This window comes from Aphelocoma coerulescens, chromosome 3 (genome assembly GCF_041296385.1).
Source record: "Aphelocoma coerulescens isolate FSJ_1873_10779 chromosome 3, UR_Acoe_1.0, whole genome shotgun sequence".
NCBI lineage: Eukaryota > Metazoa > Chordata > Aves > Passeriformes > Corvidae > Aphelocoma > Aphelocoma coerulescens.
This window is the reverse complement of record NC_091016.1, coordinates 99,766,538-99,785,832: the sequence shown is the minus strand read 5'-3', so window position 1 is coordinate 99,785,832 and position 19,295 is coordinate 99,766,538. Positions and strand designations below refer to the sequence as shown.

General features: G+C 39.3%; 1 protein-coding gene across 7 annotated transcripts; it reads right to left on the bottom strand.

Annotated features, from left to right (window-relative positions):
- Positions 1–1,366: 1,366 nt before the first annotated feature.
- RAB23 (RAB23, member RAS oncogene family) lies at positions 1,367–18,849 on the bottom strand. 7 transcript variants are annotated; one of them, XM_069011385.1, is made up of 8 exons: positions 18,537–18,847; positions 16,223–16,424; positions 15,318–15,403; positions 9,952–10,108; positions 9,055–9,114; positions 8,426–8,508; positions 7,069–7,161; positions 1,367–6,222 (listed from the first exon to the last, which is right to left on the bottom strand). In XM_069011385.1, exons 2-8 carry the CDS (start codon positions 16,375–16,377, stop codon positions 6,083–6,085), a joined length of 774 nt encoding a protein of 257 aa, XP_068867486.1. In that variant the 5' UTR covers positions 16,378–16,424; positions 18,537–18,847; the 3' UTR covers positions 1,367–6,082. The 7 variants fall into 7 exon arrangements, with proteins under 7 accessions (XP_068867486.1, XP_068867485.1, XP_068867489.1 ...); XM_069011384.1 differs by having other exon boundaries at positions 18,541–18,846; XM_069011388.1 differs by lacking the exon at positions 18,537–18,847 and adding an exon at positions 17,888–18,508.
- Positions 18,850–19,295: the final 446 nt, after the last annotated feature.

The window sequence follows — 19,295 nt, the reverse complement described above, 5'->3', positions numbered from 1 at the left end:
CTTGTGTAGGATGGTACTTTGTACATCCAGCATTACTCACCTCTTTGTGTGAGTGGTTTTTGGTTTTTTATCTTCTGCCCTCTCACTCACAGTACCTGCTGCTCATCATCACCCAGCTCTGTGGCTGTTGGTCAAGAGTTGCAGATTTTAGGGTGTGCCTGGAATTTTTTAACCCCTGCAGCCAGTTTTGCAGTACTTCACTCAAGGGTGGCAGTGCCCTGAGGGGAGCGGGGGTTCTGTGGCTCAGCCACCATCCTGCTGGATTTGACTCAGGTTGAAGCTCAGCTGAAGGGAGCCAGAAGGTCTTCAAGAGAGAGGGATGCCACCAACCACAGCTGCGTTGGTGGCAGTGCCTGGGGTGTTACAGCTGGAGTGTCACACCTGGATGCCCTGAGGGCACCAGCCCATGGTGAGAGTGCTGCACATTAGGCTCCTGCACAACCAATACTCGGGAGCCCCACGGTTTTAAACGCTGTGGCTGGGCTCATGTGCTCTGCAGGGAACTCAGAGCTGCACTTCTTGGAAACGGCAGCTGCTGTGAGGTCGCTGTCACTGCATTTACTTTGCAGAAACAGCATTTCAGGTGGGTGCTTCAAAAGCAGTCCAAGTGTCAGCTTTGAGATTGTGAGAAGCTTCTAAGAGTTGGTGATACTAACTATAATTCCACTTTAAAAAACCTTCCAGATATTCAACAGTATTAAAACCCCTTACAGTAATACATGGCCTGGGTTGTTTTCAGAACTGATACTGTGCAGCACTTAAATTGAACACAGCTTATTGTTGCTTAGAATATTCCTTCAATATTTGGCATTTTAAGGCTATTATAGTTATTCAGGCAAAAAGTTTATGGGTTTTTTTTTTCTTTCTTAGATCTTCTTCATTGTACTGATACCTAAAGGAAATTTTATTTTTTATAGCACTTGTAGTATCACAGAATTGCAGAATAGGTGGGTTAGAGGAGACCTATGAAGGTCATCTAGGCCAATGCCTCTGTAATGAGCCTAAAACATTGCCAATTAATCCTTATCAGGGTATTAAGCAAGCACATTGATTTTCTGTGTTCAAAACTGCATGCAAGAGGAAGCAGGAGTATGTTACTTCCAATATTCTTCAGATACCTGGGTAAAGAGGCAGACAGAGATGCCGACTTGTGTTTTACTAAAAAAAGAAAAAATACCAAAGCACTGCAAACCCCCAGCCAACAATCATGTGACTATTTACCTGTTTCTTTTCAGAACATGCACCAGGCACCTTTGATATATTAATAATACTTTAATGCCACTTCCAAAGTCTACAAGCTCTGACTTAAACTTTGGCTAATACAGTGACAGACCAATCATGAAAAGCAAAATGACCAGAAAGAGCAGAAAAGAATCCCTATTTTGTATTTCAACCACATGGTAAAGAAATCAGCGACAAGAGCTCAGAAACACAATTTATATTAGACTGGGGGACCCACACTTGTTCCTTTGAGGATCTCTCGTGCTGCCTTGGATCCCAGCTGTTGGCAACACACACACAAGAATCAAGCACACGTCTCTCAATCAGATTGAGGTTGTACAGCTTGTAGTTATAGCCATTTTTGAGATTTAATATACTGACAATTTAATATAACCACAAAAGTAGTGACTCATATCAGACCCAACAGTAAGCAAACAAACATGTTTTAAGTTGCATGATGCAACTAAGTGTCACTTACAAGAGAACAGCAGAATTAAGTTGTAGGGATTTTACAGAACAGCATACACGAGAGACTCAGTTTTAAACACTAATTTTTCTGCTTGAGGATTTATAGTATGTTGACTTTTTTTTCTACAAATCTGTTACATTTACTTTAGATCATGGTTGATAAAACCAGTTATGTACATTTCCTCTTTTAGCCATTAGTAACAATGCATCTTAATCCTCGTAATGAGAGTGGTGTTTCTCCTGGTCAAGAGTAATTTTAATTTTTTTCTATCAACTTTAGTGAGTTTGGCAGAACTGACAAACTATTTATCAGTATTACCCTCCTACTAGAAATTTGAGAATGAGCCTCGTTCAGTACTAGGACTCACCTGGCTTGAGATGACGCATATAGAACACTTCAATATGGAACATTAGCAAGTTTCTCCTACTCCATTATAGCACCTTTCATCTTTAATCATTGCTGTGTTTTTCATTCTATAATTTTGATTACCTGCTTAGATGCCATATTTAACAGAGAATTATTTTCTTCTCTCAATACTATTTGTGCATTAGAAAGATCTTTTGCTTCCTACAAAAAGATGGCAAGGTTGTTTTGATGAATTCAAGCCTGGTGGACCAGCCTTGCTCTCTAATTTTGGTACAATTAGTGTTCAGGTACTGCAATGTCAACCAAAGGTCTATGACTACACTTAGAAAGCAGCAGGGGCTCAGGTACTGTCACTGGAATGGGAGCAGCATGTGTGTTGGCTTGCTGCCCCATGGGCTCCCACAGCGGAGAAGGGCAGGTCACTCTCCATGTTGACACCCGGTGGCTCTCAGCCTGAAGGGTGCATGAACAGGTTCAAATGCAGGCTTGCTGAGTCTTGTGCATGCACCGTGCATAACCCCCCAGAGTGCTGTGTTCAGCTGCTCAATGCTCTTTAGATTAGCCCACCTCTACAGAAGTGACACGAAGGAAAACTTTGTGTCAGATGTGCTGCAGCCCAATAATGAAAAAAATAAAATATTTTACTGAAGCATAAAAAAATTAAACAGGAAATCAGACTGAGTGTGGTAATTCAGGCATTTTGACTACAAAAGTGTTGCCTTAAGAAACACTGAAAATAAGAAAGCTTCAAAATTGTCTTAAGTGGAATATTTAATTTTTTTTTTTTTAATTAACCACACACACAAGCACAAAAATTAGTGTGATCAGTCATACAACTTTGAGATTTGCTATTTCCAGTTGGAAATACATCCCTAGCATTACTGTTTTGCATCTAACGATGCCCCTCGTACTGGGAGAACACCCATTCACTGAATGGATACAACACAGAAGTGACAAAGCTGTAGTGTCGTACTCCTTAGTGAATCCCTATTTCACTACGGCATTAACAATTACTGAAGTTTCCTGCTAGTGGTAGCTTTATCAGCCAAGGGCAAAGAATTGTGACAACGTTCAGATAATACAGCCAATGAGCTACTCAAAAGATATAAAAAGAATTTACAGGAGGGCAATGAATTTTTTGTCTTGTGGCACGACCATCTCTTGCTCTTAATCCAGGGTACCACAGGCATAACTGAGCTACAGCCTCAGCCACCATGCAGTCACAGGGATGCAAAGAGAAGAGCATTTTTATTAACAGCTCTGCACCTGTAGGTTTTGCTAACTAAAACATATGATGTTTTAATGACAACACTTTGAGTGGAGAATGAAGGAATGTTTGTAATAAAAATTATTCATGAGGGACAACACAAGTGCTAAAACATTTAGGCATGTCTCTTCTCCCAAAAGGCAAAAGTTAGTGCCGCTCAAGAGTGATGTGAATACCTAAGGGTTCCTGCAATATGCAAGTCATCTGGTCTACATCAACACACTAACCCCAGTAGAATAAAGAATCAAAATTTTCAAGCAGCGTACATGCAGGGCACTTCCCAGAAAAATGCTAATTTGGGCAGTTTCCATCTCAGTCATACTGGAGAACAAGCACTGCAAGGTCACAGCAAAGAAACAGCCACTTTAGATTTAGGATGGCAGTAAAATGAAAACCCACTGTTACTGAATGCTGCAAATAACTACTCCTACATTAAAGTATATGCACTGCATTTCAACATATCTTAAATTTATCATGTCTGTCAAGTCTCCAACTACGAAAATTTCTGCTGAGTCCTTAAAAACAGTGGTTTATAGTAACATACCTTAAATACAAACGGCCTATGTTAATTGTACAGTGTGTTACAGTATAACACATAATAGTACAAATTGTCATTACATGTAATAAAGACCTACTTTTCAGTACGCTGTACAAAGTCAAACAAGGCAAAAAAAGATGTTTCAGACACTTTGTGGTTTTGCTTCTTTTTCAAGAAAAATGAATAAAACCCCATGAAACTTGCAGACAAACAATGAAATGTAAAATTTTCTATATTAAAAACAGCTGTCAAAATTCTTCACACATACATTCTACCCTAACTTGTGAGGTGGCCCCATGATGTTCAGTCATCCCAAGTACCTTACTTCTTAAACTGCTAAGACAGATAGGACTTAACTCCATTTATACATACAGTGATTAAATACACTTGTTAAAAAATAAAGGCCTTTACCCAAGAGAAAATACAGGAAACATTACAGTGAAGAACACAGGGTTTTGCTGCAATAGCAAAAGGGATGGAGTGCTGTGAAGGCCACCTTCTTGCCAGCAACAGGAGATCTCTAACAGCTCGTCAAAGAAACAATGGTATTCTGTAGAAAGTCTAATACAGTAAACATAAAATACAGAGTTCAGAGATCTTTAGTGTTTGTGCATAACTTGCCACCCACTTCTCTCCCTGCAGACAGTGGGAATAAGAATACATTTCAGTTTTCATACTCATTGACTTAGAAACAAAGTCAGTCAAGCTTCCTACACGAATTCACATAGTGAAAAGTCCTTCTTTCAAAAATATACAGGATCACTCAACCAATTTTCACTCTCATACACCATTTAAAAAACTATTAAAACTCTGAATATTTTTCTTAAGCAGCATATTTTGCATTTGTCACTGGCAGACTTGTAGAAATCTTAGAAAGTTAAAATTATATCACACCATACAAAAACATGTAAACAAAATGGATAGTTTTTAAAAGGCATGCATGCTCTTGAAGAGGATTAGAAAGTGTTTATTTTTGCTAAATAGACGGTATCTTGCTTAGCATTTTTAAAAGCACCTTAGTGATTTAGGAGCCTTAGCCCAAATAAATTTGAAGTTAGATTTGGGCTCCTAAACATCTAAATCAATTCTGTAAAATTACTTAAGTACTTGGAAAATTTTTTGCCATGTCTCCGATCTTGCAGAATTAGATTTCCTTAAGCAGCTGCTAACTTTGAATCTGAGACAACATTCAAGAACGTCTCCCTAATGTATCAGCTGCAATTTTTTGGACCCTTGTAACTTAGTTTATGGCATCTATGAAAATTTTCAAATAAGATAAATACTTTGTAACACCACTTTGAAAGTTCCTTTTTCATAGACAACACAGGATACAACAATCAAATTTGAACAGGAATATGATTATATGTTCCTTCTGAATAGCTATTAGTGTTATTTGTCCAACCTGTTAAGACTGCGAAAAACAAACTTACAAAACATCTGTAGCATAGCATTAGGTAAAAAGGAACATTTTTTGGCACCATACATTTTTAAATCTAAGCTTTTAGGCCCAAAGTATAGCAAGTGAAACATACACAGTGGCAGCTTGGAAAGCCTCATCTGAAATGCAACATTTTTAAAGGACAATTGGAAGATACTATTTGACGATCATTAGCTGATCTCCAAGTAACATACACATTGGAACCAAGCCTAGATATTCATCCCAAATGTTTACACATATACCTTAGCACACATATATATAATGCAAGGATCTTGCACCCACAGGACTGCCAGAATCCATATTAATATGGTCAGGCATAAAATGAAGTAGTGTCTTTTTGCTCTTCATTTTTCTTGGTAGTATCCTGACTAACCAATTCTATTATTTTCTTTGAAATTTAGTTGCAAGGTTGCTACATTACCTTGGGCCATAGAGTTACAGTCCGTACCTATACGTGTAAGTATTATCCTTACGTTAAATGTGCTTTGCAATTCAGCAATACCTAGTCCATAGCTCTGTAAGTAATTCCTTGGAAAAGGAAAAGCTCGCCTAATTTGTACAAGGTGCACGAGGCAGCCACGGTTCTGTGTGTCGCCACCAGGTGTCTCCGGCCACACAAAAAACCCACGGCATCAGCAAGTTCATCTAAATCCACGCTCTGTCAAGGAGGCACAAGATTTGCTAAAGCACCGGTAAAAATACCTCTACAGCTGGCTTTATTCTGTATTCAATTGCACAACTTCATCCAATTCTCTGAGTTGCTTAATTTCCTCCAAAAGTGCTCTAAGGTATACTGCAGTTGCTAAAAGGACTTCTGTTTTTCTTGGTCCTCTGTTTGTTGGGTTTAAGGTTGATGACATCTCCACCGTTAAGAGTGCTAGAATTTTGGTTGGAGTGAGTTCCACCAGCTGTATTAAAAACACCTACAGAATTTAGACAAGAGAAGTATTTGTATTTGATTACTGCTTGCAGCATAATACATTAACACTTTGGATGCAACATGCTAAGGCATACTAGAGCACCTCAAACGCATACACTAGTTTTTAACAGCTTTATCTATTTTTGGGTCAATTTTGCAGCTAAATTGGAAACAGAGGCAGTTGCAATTACTAGCCAGGCAGTATTTAAAGCTGCTGTGCATCTCTGTAATTGAAGGGCAGCGTATGCACTCATCTGTGTATGTGTATGTTAGTAACTGCACGAAGTTGTGGTTAGTTGAGTAACATAACCAAAGAAAAACATGATGATTTTAAAATTCAGAAACTTTGCTGATATAAAGGTAAGTAAAAGGCCTGAGTAAAAAGGGAGTGCTTTAAGGAAAATAAATCAACTGATTCAGAAATGCTTTAAAGGACTAGAGAAGTTCAGTGTTTCTTTACAGAAGGCAACTTACAAACACCTTCCGATTACATGCCAGAGTCTTTCCCCATGAGTCTTGTACGTCCACACTGAGATGAGCAATGCTAATGACATTACAAAAACCCAACAAGCATCCTTCTCAAATCCTTGCACAATCTTGCTTAAATTAATTTAGTAAAAGGCCACTTGCCAAACATCAGCTAGAAACTTTTGTAGATCAGTTTGACCATCTTGTAACTTTAAAGAGTCACAAAGTTATTTTACAGAAAGAGATGATATCCTATGATAGGAAGGTAATAATTAGACCCTGATTCACCTTGTATTAATTCCATAAGAAAACAGATGAGACCATAAGCTTTGATGGCACAAAATACTGTTTCTGGGGGTTTTTTTTGTTATAGTATACATACCAATCTTGTTACTGCTTGTATGTACTAGTTCTGAGTCTTCAGCTGTTTGCTGCTTGAGCTTTTGAAGATATTTATCAGCCAAATACTTAAAAACTGAAGAGTTAAGAAGAAAAAAGGTACATCACAGAATGCTTAAAAATCATCATCATCATCATCATTATCATGCCATTGTATCAAAATTCTGCATGGTGACAGAAGTGCATTTCACACCCCAGGTTTAGCACAACCTAGCGAGTGATTCTGGGCAGGCCTGTGTGCCTGGGCAGAATCCAGGTCACTCCAGTGTCTGCCCAGCTCTTACAGTTTGCAGTACTTAAGTCTTGTACAGAAACATCCCAACCAGTCTTATAAAAAACTGGCACACACAGATTGCCAAGTGCTTCAATTAATGCAACTTGGAACTCTTTGCAGATATGTAGAATTTAATATATTTCTCTTTTTTTGCAAGAAGCCTTAGAATAATAGTAGTCATGTAAAGCAAGTCTATTAATAACACTTGGTGACTTTTTTCTAATTAACTAATGCTATTCTCATTTCTATTGGGATATAAAAAGTTGACCTAGGAATCTGAAAAAGTATACAACTAAAGCAGAATTTTCAGAACCTAGATGTGTTATGATTATTTACATTTGTAATTCAACTCATTTAAAGATAATTCAGAAGAGTTTTACATTTTCTCTTGCAGATTTTTCGCGTGCTGAATGATGTTAATAGAGAAGAAACAATGAGTTTCTTGGCTATTAATCTTGGCTAATTAAACAAGAGTATATCATTAGGGAGTACATATTCTTCAAATCCAGCCCACAAAAGACAGAGACTCAAAATTTTAACACTACTCTTATGAAATTAAGTATGTACATTAAAAAGTGGGACTTAGGAACTAATTAAATATCACCAGTAGACAAAACACTACAAGAGATGCAATCTTTTAATGTACTGTGTCTAAAGATGACTAAAATATAAAACAATTGCTTCTATCAATTATTTATTAACTATTAACAATTACAAAATAATCTGTTCAACAACTTGTATGTTGCAATAATTGACCTTCTATACACATTTTTTTAAGAGCTCGTGCTTACTGACAGTCATAAGGACTAAGGAGACTTAACACATTGGCACTTGTAAACACTGCAGCTGTGTGCGTTTGTGGAAGGAAAAGATGTGCACAAAGAAATGGGCCTAACGCACTGACACCGGGTAATTTTAGGTATGTTTAAGGCGTGCTGCTAAGGAACATAAAAGGGATCACCACCAGCGTGCAGCAATGTCAATAAGCACCAGCTGGCGCCAGCCCGGGGGATGCTCGGTGCTCGGGAGCAGCGGCAGGACACGCCCCCACCGCAGCACCTCCTACCTTCGCTCACGTTCAGGTCTTCCTTCACAGACGCTCGGTAGAACCTCACTTTCAGCTTTTTGGCCAGTGCTTCCGCCTCCTCACTGCACAACACAAGACTACTTTGTAAGTCCGTATTTGGTTCATTTGTCAGCATTTATTCTTATAAACAAAATGCTTCGTGGTAAGTTAAATATGGCAAAGTGGGTTGAGAAATTCAAGACAGTCAAAAAATACCTAATCCTTAATTTCTTTACATTGTCTCCACTATAAAAAGAAGGTATTTTACATGCAGTTTCTTTATGACTCAAAGGAATTCTTTTCCATATTTACTGACTTCATTAAATAAAACTTCTCAAGGGCTGGTGAAACCAAAAGGAAGGAGGCTGTAATTAACAGCACTATCACTGCAAAGTCTAAACAACAACAAAAAAGTAATCCTTAAGTATATCTTAATGAAGCAGTATGCTATGCAATCAGATGAGTGCACAGATGAAATCAATAATTACTTTTTTTCTGTGAAGTGAAAAAGAACTTACGTTAAAGTTTAAGAAACTTATGAATACTTCCCTAAGGAAAATCACATCATCAGAAAGATTATGTTACTGAGGCAGACACCGTATTCTGAGAACCAAACCTAAGTGACATACCATGAATAAAGGAGGAGTTCAAATGCAATTTTGCTTTTCCTTTGAAAAATCCTCAGAATTCTTTGCAGAAGTAGAAGCGGATTTATGCCATCAATGATAGCAAACAGACAACAAAGAAAGCCAGTGCAGGAAACAACAAAAAAGAAGAAATAATTTAAATCTCTCAGGAAGATGATAGAAATTAAAGAAGTGGAGAATGATCAATTGACCATGCAATATTTTCTACATGATATGCTGTGGTAAATAAAAGTTAGCATTTGTTAAGCTGATTTTATGACAAGAATGAAACTGGTCACGTACACAAGGGCAGAATGAACTGACAATAAAATCTGTAAAGAAAAATAAAGCAAGGAAGATTCAGCATCATGCAGTTTGAGAATATTACCACATACATGTTTCTATAGCATTATAATGTTTTGATAAAAATGAATAATAAAAAACAAAGAAAGCAAAGAATATTAGCAAGCATTCACGGGCCAAACAGACAATGTGCCTTCAGTGGTGCGCAGCACAGTTTAAAAGTAACTGAATTCTAAGAGGAGAGAAAATTTATAGTTTTAGATTTTCTGATTAAAAAAAAACAAACAAAAAAACCTACATGAATATTATGCCAAAACCAAACTTTTCATGTCATTCCTCTATTACTTTTGGCTTCAGGATGCAGCACAAAACAAACAGAAAGCTCCTAGCTTTGCAAGCACATCTGCCCAAGTATCTACACTCATGCAGCAACACCCGCTCCCATGTGCTTCTAGGCACGTTTGGATGCAGGGCACAGGTGGGACAACCCAGATACTCAAAGTCTTCACCAGAAACTCTCACAGACTTCTCTTTCTAAAACTTGTGTATACAGGGGGCATGTATCGATCCTTAAAAATAGTACAATAAAATTCCTACTTCTTTATGCAAGAGTCATCAAGAAGATCAATCTTATTCTGCACAAGAACTGTGGGAATGTCTCCAACTTCAGTCACAACTTTTTCTTTCCACGTAGGGATTGCTTTGAAGGACTCTCTGTCAGTTGTAGAAAACACAAGAACACAAGCCTGGGCTCCTAGAAATATACAAATAAATTATAAATACCTGCAAAGTAGCCAATAAACAATAGAAAAAATAAATTGTAACATATTTAAAATATGAGGGATTTTTCAAGTTTTTCCTATAAACATGCACTTTTACCACCAGCTTGCGTCAAACCACTGGTCACAGGTTCCCCAAATGAAAATACATTGCCATATTATCTTGATCATTACAGCCATCTTCATGATGACTATGGGTCTGTTATCTTTAAAGCTAATTCCAGGATACTGAATGTATGCAGGGGAAAGGAACAGGAGGAGATCTGGAAAAGGTGGAAGAAGGGAAGGGGAGGTTCATTTATTGCTGTTTTCCAGATAGACTAATGGAAGCCAGAAGGCAAATTTTTTTCTGTATGCAGCATCTGTAAGGCACATTTCACATTATTCTTTGTGGTACAGTAGTCTGGATTTTGAAAACCAGAACAAGAAGTTTTCACATGAAATTGTGATTATTTCAAGTAAATTGTTAGTAGCTTTTTGGGGAAAATAAATGTATTTCTAATTAATACCCATTCTATCAGAGCACTATGATAGATTATAAAAAACTTTTTGTTATGGTTTTCTAAATAAACAATAATTAAACTCCATGGATACTGAGAAGGTACTTCCACAGCTGAAATATTAATGTGTTTTGTTATTCTCCAGAAACTACTTTTCTTTGCACATAAACACATGCAGAAATGCTTCATTATTTATATGTCCTCAATACACTTGTTATTTAGTAACAGAGTGTAAAACAAATATAGCTAGTGTTTTTGAGACTCTAGTATAATCTTGTGGTGAACATCTCAAATTAGTATCATACAGCATGACAAATTTTTGATCAGTATGAATTTTATCTCTGAGTTTCACCAAGTATCCCCGATTCCTGTATTCTGCTTATCTTTGTATTTCTTTGACACAAAGCACACAAGTTCCCTTACTAGGTTTGATTTATTTAGCTTTGTAAAAGCCAAGTTCCCAGTCTATCTTGAGAAAGATTTCCTATGCTCTTTAACATTCTTCCACATGCATACTAAGATTCTTCTGCTATGGTTTTATACAGAACAGTAAGAACTGCCCTAAGAACTTCAACTGAAGCTCTACCAGGAAAAAAGTAGCAATGCAGCCTTCCGTCATTTTCCCTATTATTTGTGTTGTAAAACTCTGTTTGTTTTCCGTACTGTCCACACCATACTCTAAAGTATGCAATTATTCTGATGCAATGCCTGTGACATGGGTGTAAAATTTGTTACTCTTTCCAAAGCAGGTCAGTTTGCATGTGCCTGCTGTCTCACAAAGTAGCTTAATGGAGATGAGAGCATTTATTAAAATACTCCCACCATCTGTAAGCACCACTTTGTTCAGTTTTGAGACCAAGAAATCCTTTGTGAAGTTTCCAAACAAAGACGCTTTCACTTCATCTTCCTCCTTCCACCCATTCCTTCTGAATGCTACCACAGGTAACAGTAAGTTTAGAGGGAAAAGCCCTAGCATGTGGTAGGTAAAGAGAACGTAGCATACTACATCAGACCTTATTCAATTTACATATAGTACAGGTAGAATGCAGTGGCCAAGGACAGTAAAAACACCTCAGCTTGACCATATCTGCTTTGAAAGGGAATTATATGACAGGCTTTAATAAAGAATCAAACTGAAATATTTTTGACCACCTTCAAGATTTTTATAACAGCAGTAAAACAAAGTGTCATCAACAATGACAAACTCTACACACTTATGTCATTGTGTATTGCCAAACATCTGCCAAAGTTTTTGATCACTGGATTTTAAGTATCAGACCTAACTAACCCAGTAACTCTGTAAGATGCTTATTTAAGAAGAGAACAAAAGTCGTTGTCTTCTCATGTTCAATGCAAAACAGTATCAAATAGGATCTTTCCAGAGTATGCTTCAGTATGGTGCAGAAGTTAGCATGGCAACAGAGCTCAACAGAAGATACTGCAGGGCAGAGATTTCAATAGCCAAATTCTTTTCATCTTCAAGAATCTGCTAAATACTTAGTATTTTTATTGAAAACATAAACAATTTAAGAAATTATAGTGTCCATATAAGAGCTCTAAGGAGGAAAAAAAAAGAGAAACCATAAAATTTAGCCATGTAAAGACCTATTTTTATGCAGGCACTGACAGTATCCAAGGGTCAGGAACATTACTTTCTCAGTCACCCACTGCTAATGGAGACATAAACCACCTCTCTCATACAATGGATTATGTACAACACACCAGCAGCAAAGGCTCAGGATAGTGTCAAACAGGAGCATAACAGCTCAGGATGTTCTCAATGAATATTTTAAATTAAAGTTCTTTTGTAAGAAGCTATTCCATAAAGCTATTTTAAAGTACTGAAGAAAATTACATTGTGTGCAATTACTGGTTTGAAAATCCCACTATATTTTAAAATGTTCCAACTGCCTGCAGAATCACTGACATAATATTTATACCTAGAGCAATTCAGAAAAAAAAAATTAGAGACTAGTGCTACTTGATTCAAGTAAAGCATGAACTTGCCAGCTGAATTGGTCTCAAAGATAAATCCTCAACAGACTATCCTATCCCCATAGACTCCATAACCACATTTTTTTCCTTTCATAATGGTACAAAGCCTCTATAGTAGAAAAAGTGTAAGGAAATTCCTTGCTATGAGGGGACTCTCACCGGGCTTTATACCTGACCCTACTCATTTCACTCAGTTCTTTGCCTCAGCTTTTCCAGGCTGTGATAGAAAACACGTACTCCCTATAAAACTGATGGTGACTTGTTTAATCTCACACTGAGATCAAAATCCAGTATCATCATCCAGAAATTCTTGTTTACTGCTGATATTCTAACTTCTGTGGATCCTGGCTGTCTTTAACAGGCTCAGGAGGATTTAATGCCTCCTTAACAGTATCTAAAAGAACTGGACCAGGCCAAGTATTGCAGGCCTTCCATTATCATAGTTGCTACAGACAAAAGGGATTAGTAAGTGCAAACTAAAGCAATCCTAGGAAGGCTTGATTATGAAGAATGAACTATTGTGCAACAAAACGAGGATCCTGAGGATCTGACCAATCGGCAACTGAGTAGCACACTAATGAGCAAGATGCCTGTGTTCCATCAGAAACCTAAAAAGGATCTTAAAGATATTAGTGGTAGCAGAAGGAGGAAGATACATGCATGAAAAAGTGATCAAATACTGCCTTGAGAAACATTTGACTTCAATCACATAGAAACTGGTGAGAAGATGCATGATACAATATGAAAAATAAATTATTAAGTACATATAGTGCTTCTTTCAATTCTGATTTTAGGCCGCTGGACTCCTTGCACTGTGTGATCATGGGCATACAACTACACTGGCTGCACACATTTGCCTCCACATAGAAAACTACACAACAAATCCACTGTCAGCTCCAACTCTGTTTCTGTGCAAGGCTGAATGAATTTGGTCCCTGGACAAGAAACACTCAGAGAGAAGCTCTGAAGCATTCATGTCTGAGCATGGATGAGCAGCTGACCACTGAAGAACTGACAATACACAATGTCCCAGGGGCATACATAAGCCCTGGTGCAGTGAGAACAGGACAGTGACCTGTAGGAGAAGCAAACCTTAAATTAAAAGCCAGCATCTATCTTACCTATCCTACAGGTGTCCTCCCCTTATCAGCAATAATTAGCAATAAAATCCTTGTATTTCCAAAGTAAGCTTGACTTTTTGTTTCTATAATAACAAAAATTATAGATTTTTGATTGCTGAAGCTTGACCAAAATTGCATTCCAGGCTCTTCCAATTTCCCTTGTCCTTCATGAGTCAAAGTCTAGTGTAGAGCAGCCACTGCACCTGACAACTTGAACTATTTATTATATACCCATCATGCTGCTACAATGTGTACAGGATGACTGTGCTTGACTTCACAGCTAAGAACTTCTGTACAAAGAACTCCGAGGCAGAGATCTAACAGCACTATGCTGGGCAGCAGTCATGACCAAGATTTCATGGTACTCATGCAAATTTTTGGTTTGGTGTTTAAACCACCAGGTTGCTTGTGGTAAGTGAGGCCAGTAGGTGTACTCTGAGTTCTTCTCAACACTCCATATTCTAGCCTCTCAGTCCCAGTAACCAGGAGAAAAAGTCTTTGGCTTGAAACAACTGGGGAGAGCAAAGCACACAAGACAACCAAAGGCCAGGACAGTAAAAAGGAAGCTCCAAGAGAATCAAGTACTACCGTCTAAAATCCATATGCTCAACTTGTCAGCTGTAAAGTAAAAGAATTACCTATATCCACATGACAAAAGAAGAAATAGCAATCAATTGAGGAAATAGCAATTATCAATTGCAGGCAACAACAAGAAATATTACACAAATAACCACCTATTAGCTGACAAATTGATTATGAAACATAAAAAAAATCGCAAGACTGTAACGCCCTGGAACAGCTTGGCATAATTATTATTCTATCTCTAAATGAAGTAATACCATAGCAGTATATTTTTCCCCCATCACCAGGTAATTAGTTTGCAAGAACTGAACAGTGGAATCTTTGCCAAGTAATTTATATCTCTCCCATTAAAAAAAAAAACAAAAAGAGATATTTTCAGAACCATTGTTAAATTATATGCAAAAAAAGGTTAAGTATGCAATTTGTAACTGGTTAAATACATAAGCTGCCTTTACACAAATAATACAGTTTATTTTATGAAGTAAATACACTTTTCTTACTACTCTTGTTTTAACATATTCAAGGCAGATTATACTAGCAAAAGAACAGCTGTGCTCTGTGAACTGTTTTTCTAGGATGACTGGTGGATTTTTCCCCCCTTGGATTAATTACTATGTGCCTCATCCACAGTTTTTGGAATATTTACAAATATGTTTCTCACAGAAGTAACGAAACATTTTCAAAGGGAAAATATACATTTGCATCTGATTGTTTGAATGTCTACATTCTGTCCAGTTTCTGTGCAGATATTTGTCTCATTTAATTCAATGTTTTCTAAAGGGCACTACTGCATAAAGCAGACATAATTAAGAAAAAGAACTTGCATGAAGAGAAAAAATATTTAAGAATTGAAAAAGCTGAACTAAACATGCTTTTCACACACATGAAATAACTAAAATTCTTAATGCAAAGATAGGAAAATATTTTAGAGATGTGCAGAAAAAAAACCCCCAAAAACTACCAAACAACAAACGTGGTATTTTCACCTCTATAGTAGGCCTTAGTTATTGCATCAAATTCCTCTTGACCTGCAGTGTCCCATAACATTAGCCTGACATCTTCACCATTAACTCTGAAATAAACAAGACAGTTTTGTGATCAATACAGTAACAGGAACAAATCAAAACAATTTACATGGAAATACTTCTGTTTCTACACTATAAGAGTAATCCAAATCAAATTCAACTGGATTTAAACATAATGTAACTTGCTATTAATAATCATTCACCTTCACAACATACTATGGCAATAGTCCCTCAACTACATTATATGCTCTTTACTGACAATCTGTATTACATTTTCCATTTCCTCTTCTTCCTCTACAGTTCCCTCTACAATGAAAAATAAGATGGACATCAAAACAAAACTTAGGTGCCTGAAGAAGGGTGCTTTTGTCTTTTAAATCAGCTTGCAGGAATTTATAGAATTTTCTTACTTCTCATTACCATAAGATTTTCCACTTTGTCAAACGTAATTGGGTATTACCTGCTTATACTGCATAAAGACTCTAACTATTTTTTTTCACAGTAATTTTTTTCTATATTGGCTAATAAATTTGTGTAATTGTTTTATCACAATCAGTTTCACTTCTTCACAAGAAATCACCAAAAAAAATTAAAAAATAATCAACAGGTGGTAAAATACAAAGCAAACTTGTCAAAGAGCTTGGTATGGCAGACATTCCAGATTTTATTTATCATTTTAAATTCTGGATGGAGAATAAAGGATATAATTTCAGTCCACAGTGCAAAAGAGAAAACAACTCCCTTTAGTGTGCTTCAGAAACAGCAGGCCTTGTTTTCCAAGCCTCTGTAAATTTCAGGATTGCAGCAGAAAAAAGAAATAGAGAGAGAGATAAAAATCAATAGCATGTCATCTGTTTAATACATACTGGATCTGTCTTTCCAGGAAATCTACACCAATAGTTTTCTTGTAGTCTTTTGTAAAAATCCCCTTGCAATATCGCTGAATCATACTGGACTTCCCAACAGCTCCATTTCCTACTACTACCACCTTGATGGCCACCTCCATATCTTCTTCCAACATCTTTGCGTCTCAGGTGACTCTCTGGTTTATTCAGGAAACTACTGATTCTGTCAACAAAGTAAATAGCTATTATGTTCATAAAAATACTGTGAATAGAAAGAAAGAGGCAAGATGATCACACAGATTAGGGTGCATATAGATAGTACAATTTATTTCTGTTTCTGTCACAGATTGCTTAAAGTGACCTCAGGCAAGTTATTTAACTAGCTTTGGCTTGACACTTATTAATTGAAAAGTAATAAAAATTGGAAGTAGAGAATAATTTATCTGGCCTATTGCAAAAATGTTTCACTTATGTTTTGGTGGTGGTTATTTTTTTTTAATGAGGAAGAAATGGAGCCAATGAACCACAAAATCATAGAATCATTAATGCTGGAAAAGACCTCAAAGATCAGCAAGTCTGCCAAGTGTTAAACCATGTCCCTAAGTGCCACATGTACACATCTTTTAAATACCTCCAGGGATGGTGATGCAACCACTGTCCTGGGCAGCCTGTTCCAATCCTTGATAACCTTTTTAATAAAGAATTTTTTCTAATATCCAAACTAAAACTCCCCTGGCACAACTTGAGGCCATTTTCTCTTGTTACGTGGGAGACGAGGCCAACCCCCACCTTGCTATAACCTCCTTTCAGGCAGTAGAGAGCAATAAGGTTTCCCTGAGCCTCCTCTTCTCCAGGCTAAATGACCCCAGCTCCCTCAGCCGTTTCTCATAGGACTCGTGTTCTAGACCCTTCACTGCCCTTCTCTGGACACCCTCCAGCCCCTCAGTGTCTTGCTTGCAGAGAGAGGCCCAGAACTTGACACAGGACTCGAGGTGTGGCCTCACCAGTACTGAGTACAGGGGGACAATCACGGCTCTGGTCCTGCTGGCCACACTGCTGCAGATACAGGCCAGGATGCCACTGGCCTTCCTGGCCACCTGGGCACACACTGGCTCATGTTCAGCTGCTGTTGACCAGCACCCCCAGGTCCTTTCCCATCCAACAGCTTTCCAGCCACTCTTCCCCCAGCTTGTAGCTCTGCATGGGGTTGTTGTGACCCAAGTGCAGCACTTGGCCTTGTTGAACCTCACAAAACTGGCCTTGGACCATCAATCCAACCTGTTCAGATGCCTCTGCAGAGCCTTCCTACCCTTCAGCAGACCAACGCCCCCACCCAACTTAGTGTCACCTGCAAACTGACTGAGGGTGCACTCAATCCCTTTGTCGAGATCATTCGTAAAGATATTAAGCAGGAGTGGCACAAACACAAAGCCCTGGGGAACACCACTAGCAACCAGCTGCCACACGGATTTACATCTATTCACCACCACTCTCTGGATCTCCAACCCTCAAACGTGTGCCTCCCCCAAACGTTTCTCTAGGGAGCCCGGTTTTATCCCTTTTCCCCTTCACATCTAGTCTAGACTCCTTTAGTGAGTCCTACTAACTCTTGCAAAAGGAGTTTCCCCCTTCAAAACAGGTGTACCCCATCTATTGCCAGCAGGCGTGGTTGTTGTGTAGACTGACCCACCACCAAAAAGCCAAAACTCTGCTCTTCCTCTTTCTTCCTATTTCATTCCCTGTGACTGGAAAGCCAGAAGAGAACACTGCTTGTGTTCCTCCTCCCTTAACCAGCTGTCCCAAGGCTCTGATATCTCCCTTAACAGCCCTCCGACTTGCTGCAACTTTATCACTGCCCACCTGATAAAAGCTAAGTTTCCCCCAGGTTTTGCTGTGCTGGGATATAATCACAGTAACATTTTGCAGCTGCCGAGTGGCAGATTTCCTCCCAAGAATCAGACCACCCTCCTTTCGAAGGAGGGGAAAATATTCCCCTTCTAAAGGCTCTGCCCATCACTACGCTCACACCCATGCTGGCAGAGCGGGGCTACCAGATGCCGTCGCTCAGCTCGCCCGGACAGATGATGTTTCTTGACCGCATTAACCATTATCCTACGCCCCGCTACTCGGGGTTCGGCAAGCCCCATTAGCACTGGGAAGCCAGATGGCCATTTTGGGCGAGAAGAGCGGCAGCCACCCATCCCACCGACACCTCCCGGCCCTGCCAAGGGCGGAGGCTCAGCCGCCCGGCCCCACCCACGGCCCCGGTCCTGCTCCCGCTAGCCCGGGGCGCCCCGGCCCCGGTCCCCACCCGGCCGCCCGCGGCCCCTCTCACCAACCCCTCACGGAGCGGGCGGGCGGCGCTCCCTCTGAGAGCACGGCGGTGGAGGGACGCAGGGAAGGCGAGAGGAAACCGCTCGTTGGGGCCGACCCAACCCGGACGCACATCCCGGCTCGCCCGCCCGGAAGCGCCGTCAGGACCGGGGGCGCCGCTTGGGGAGGCGCCTGCCCGCTGCCCCCGCCCCCGCGGCGGACCCCGCTGTGAGGGGACTGCCCGGCAGCCGCGCCCGGGGGCTGGTCGGGCTTGAGGCGACGGAGAGGTTGCTTTTCAGGGGTTTTCGTCTGAGTTCCCGAGGAAAGATCTGGACAAGGCTGATCTTTCTTGGCCCACGGGTGCCTTCAGCCCTGGTCCACTCCCTCTATGTCGACATTCCTCGCCTCATCCTCCATGGAAAACAAAACCGTGTGATGAGCCACGGGCTTTCCTTAGAGTATCACGGAAGGCAGCTGCCTTCGTGTGGGTAGCACCTTTTTTTTTGACCAAGATGTGCCCATTACCGTGGTACGTGGTCTGCCAGCAACCCAGACTGTATATTAAACAGGATAAGTTTTGGCATAACTGTAGACGTGGTAGTCTTAAAATCTGAAGATTGAACCTTTATTAGCGCCCCCCCCCCCCCCCCCCTTTTTGGTTTTTGTTTTCGGCTTTTTTTTTCCCCTGGGTTTTTTTTTTTTTTTGTTGGTTTTTTAAGTTAAACTGCTGAAAGATGTCTGCTGCCTTAAATCCCCTTTCTATACTGCAGAGGATATCCGT

Coding starts and splice junctions, on each gene's coding strand:
- RAB23 (XM_069011385.1), bottom strand. CDS start 16,377: ATGTTGGAAGAAGATATGGAGGTGGCCATCAAGGTGGTAGTAGTAGGA. Junction 7,162..8,425: donor AGACCTGAACGTGAGCGAAG/GTAGGAGGTGCT, acceptor TTAACTCTTCAG/TTTTTAAGTATTTGGCTGAT. Junction 6,223..7,068: donor TACAAGCAGTAACAAGATTG/GTATGTATACTA, acceptor TAAATTCTGTAG/GTGTTTTTAATACAGCTGGT.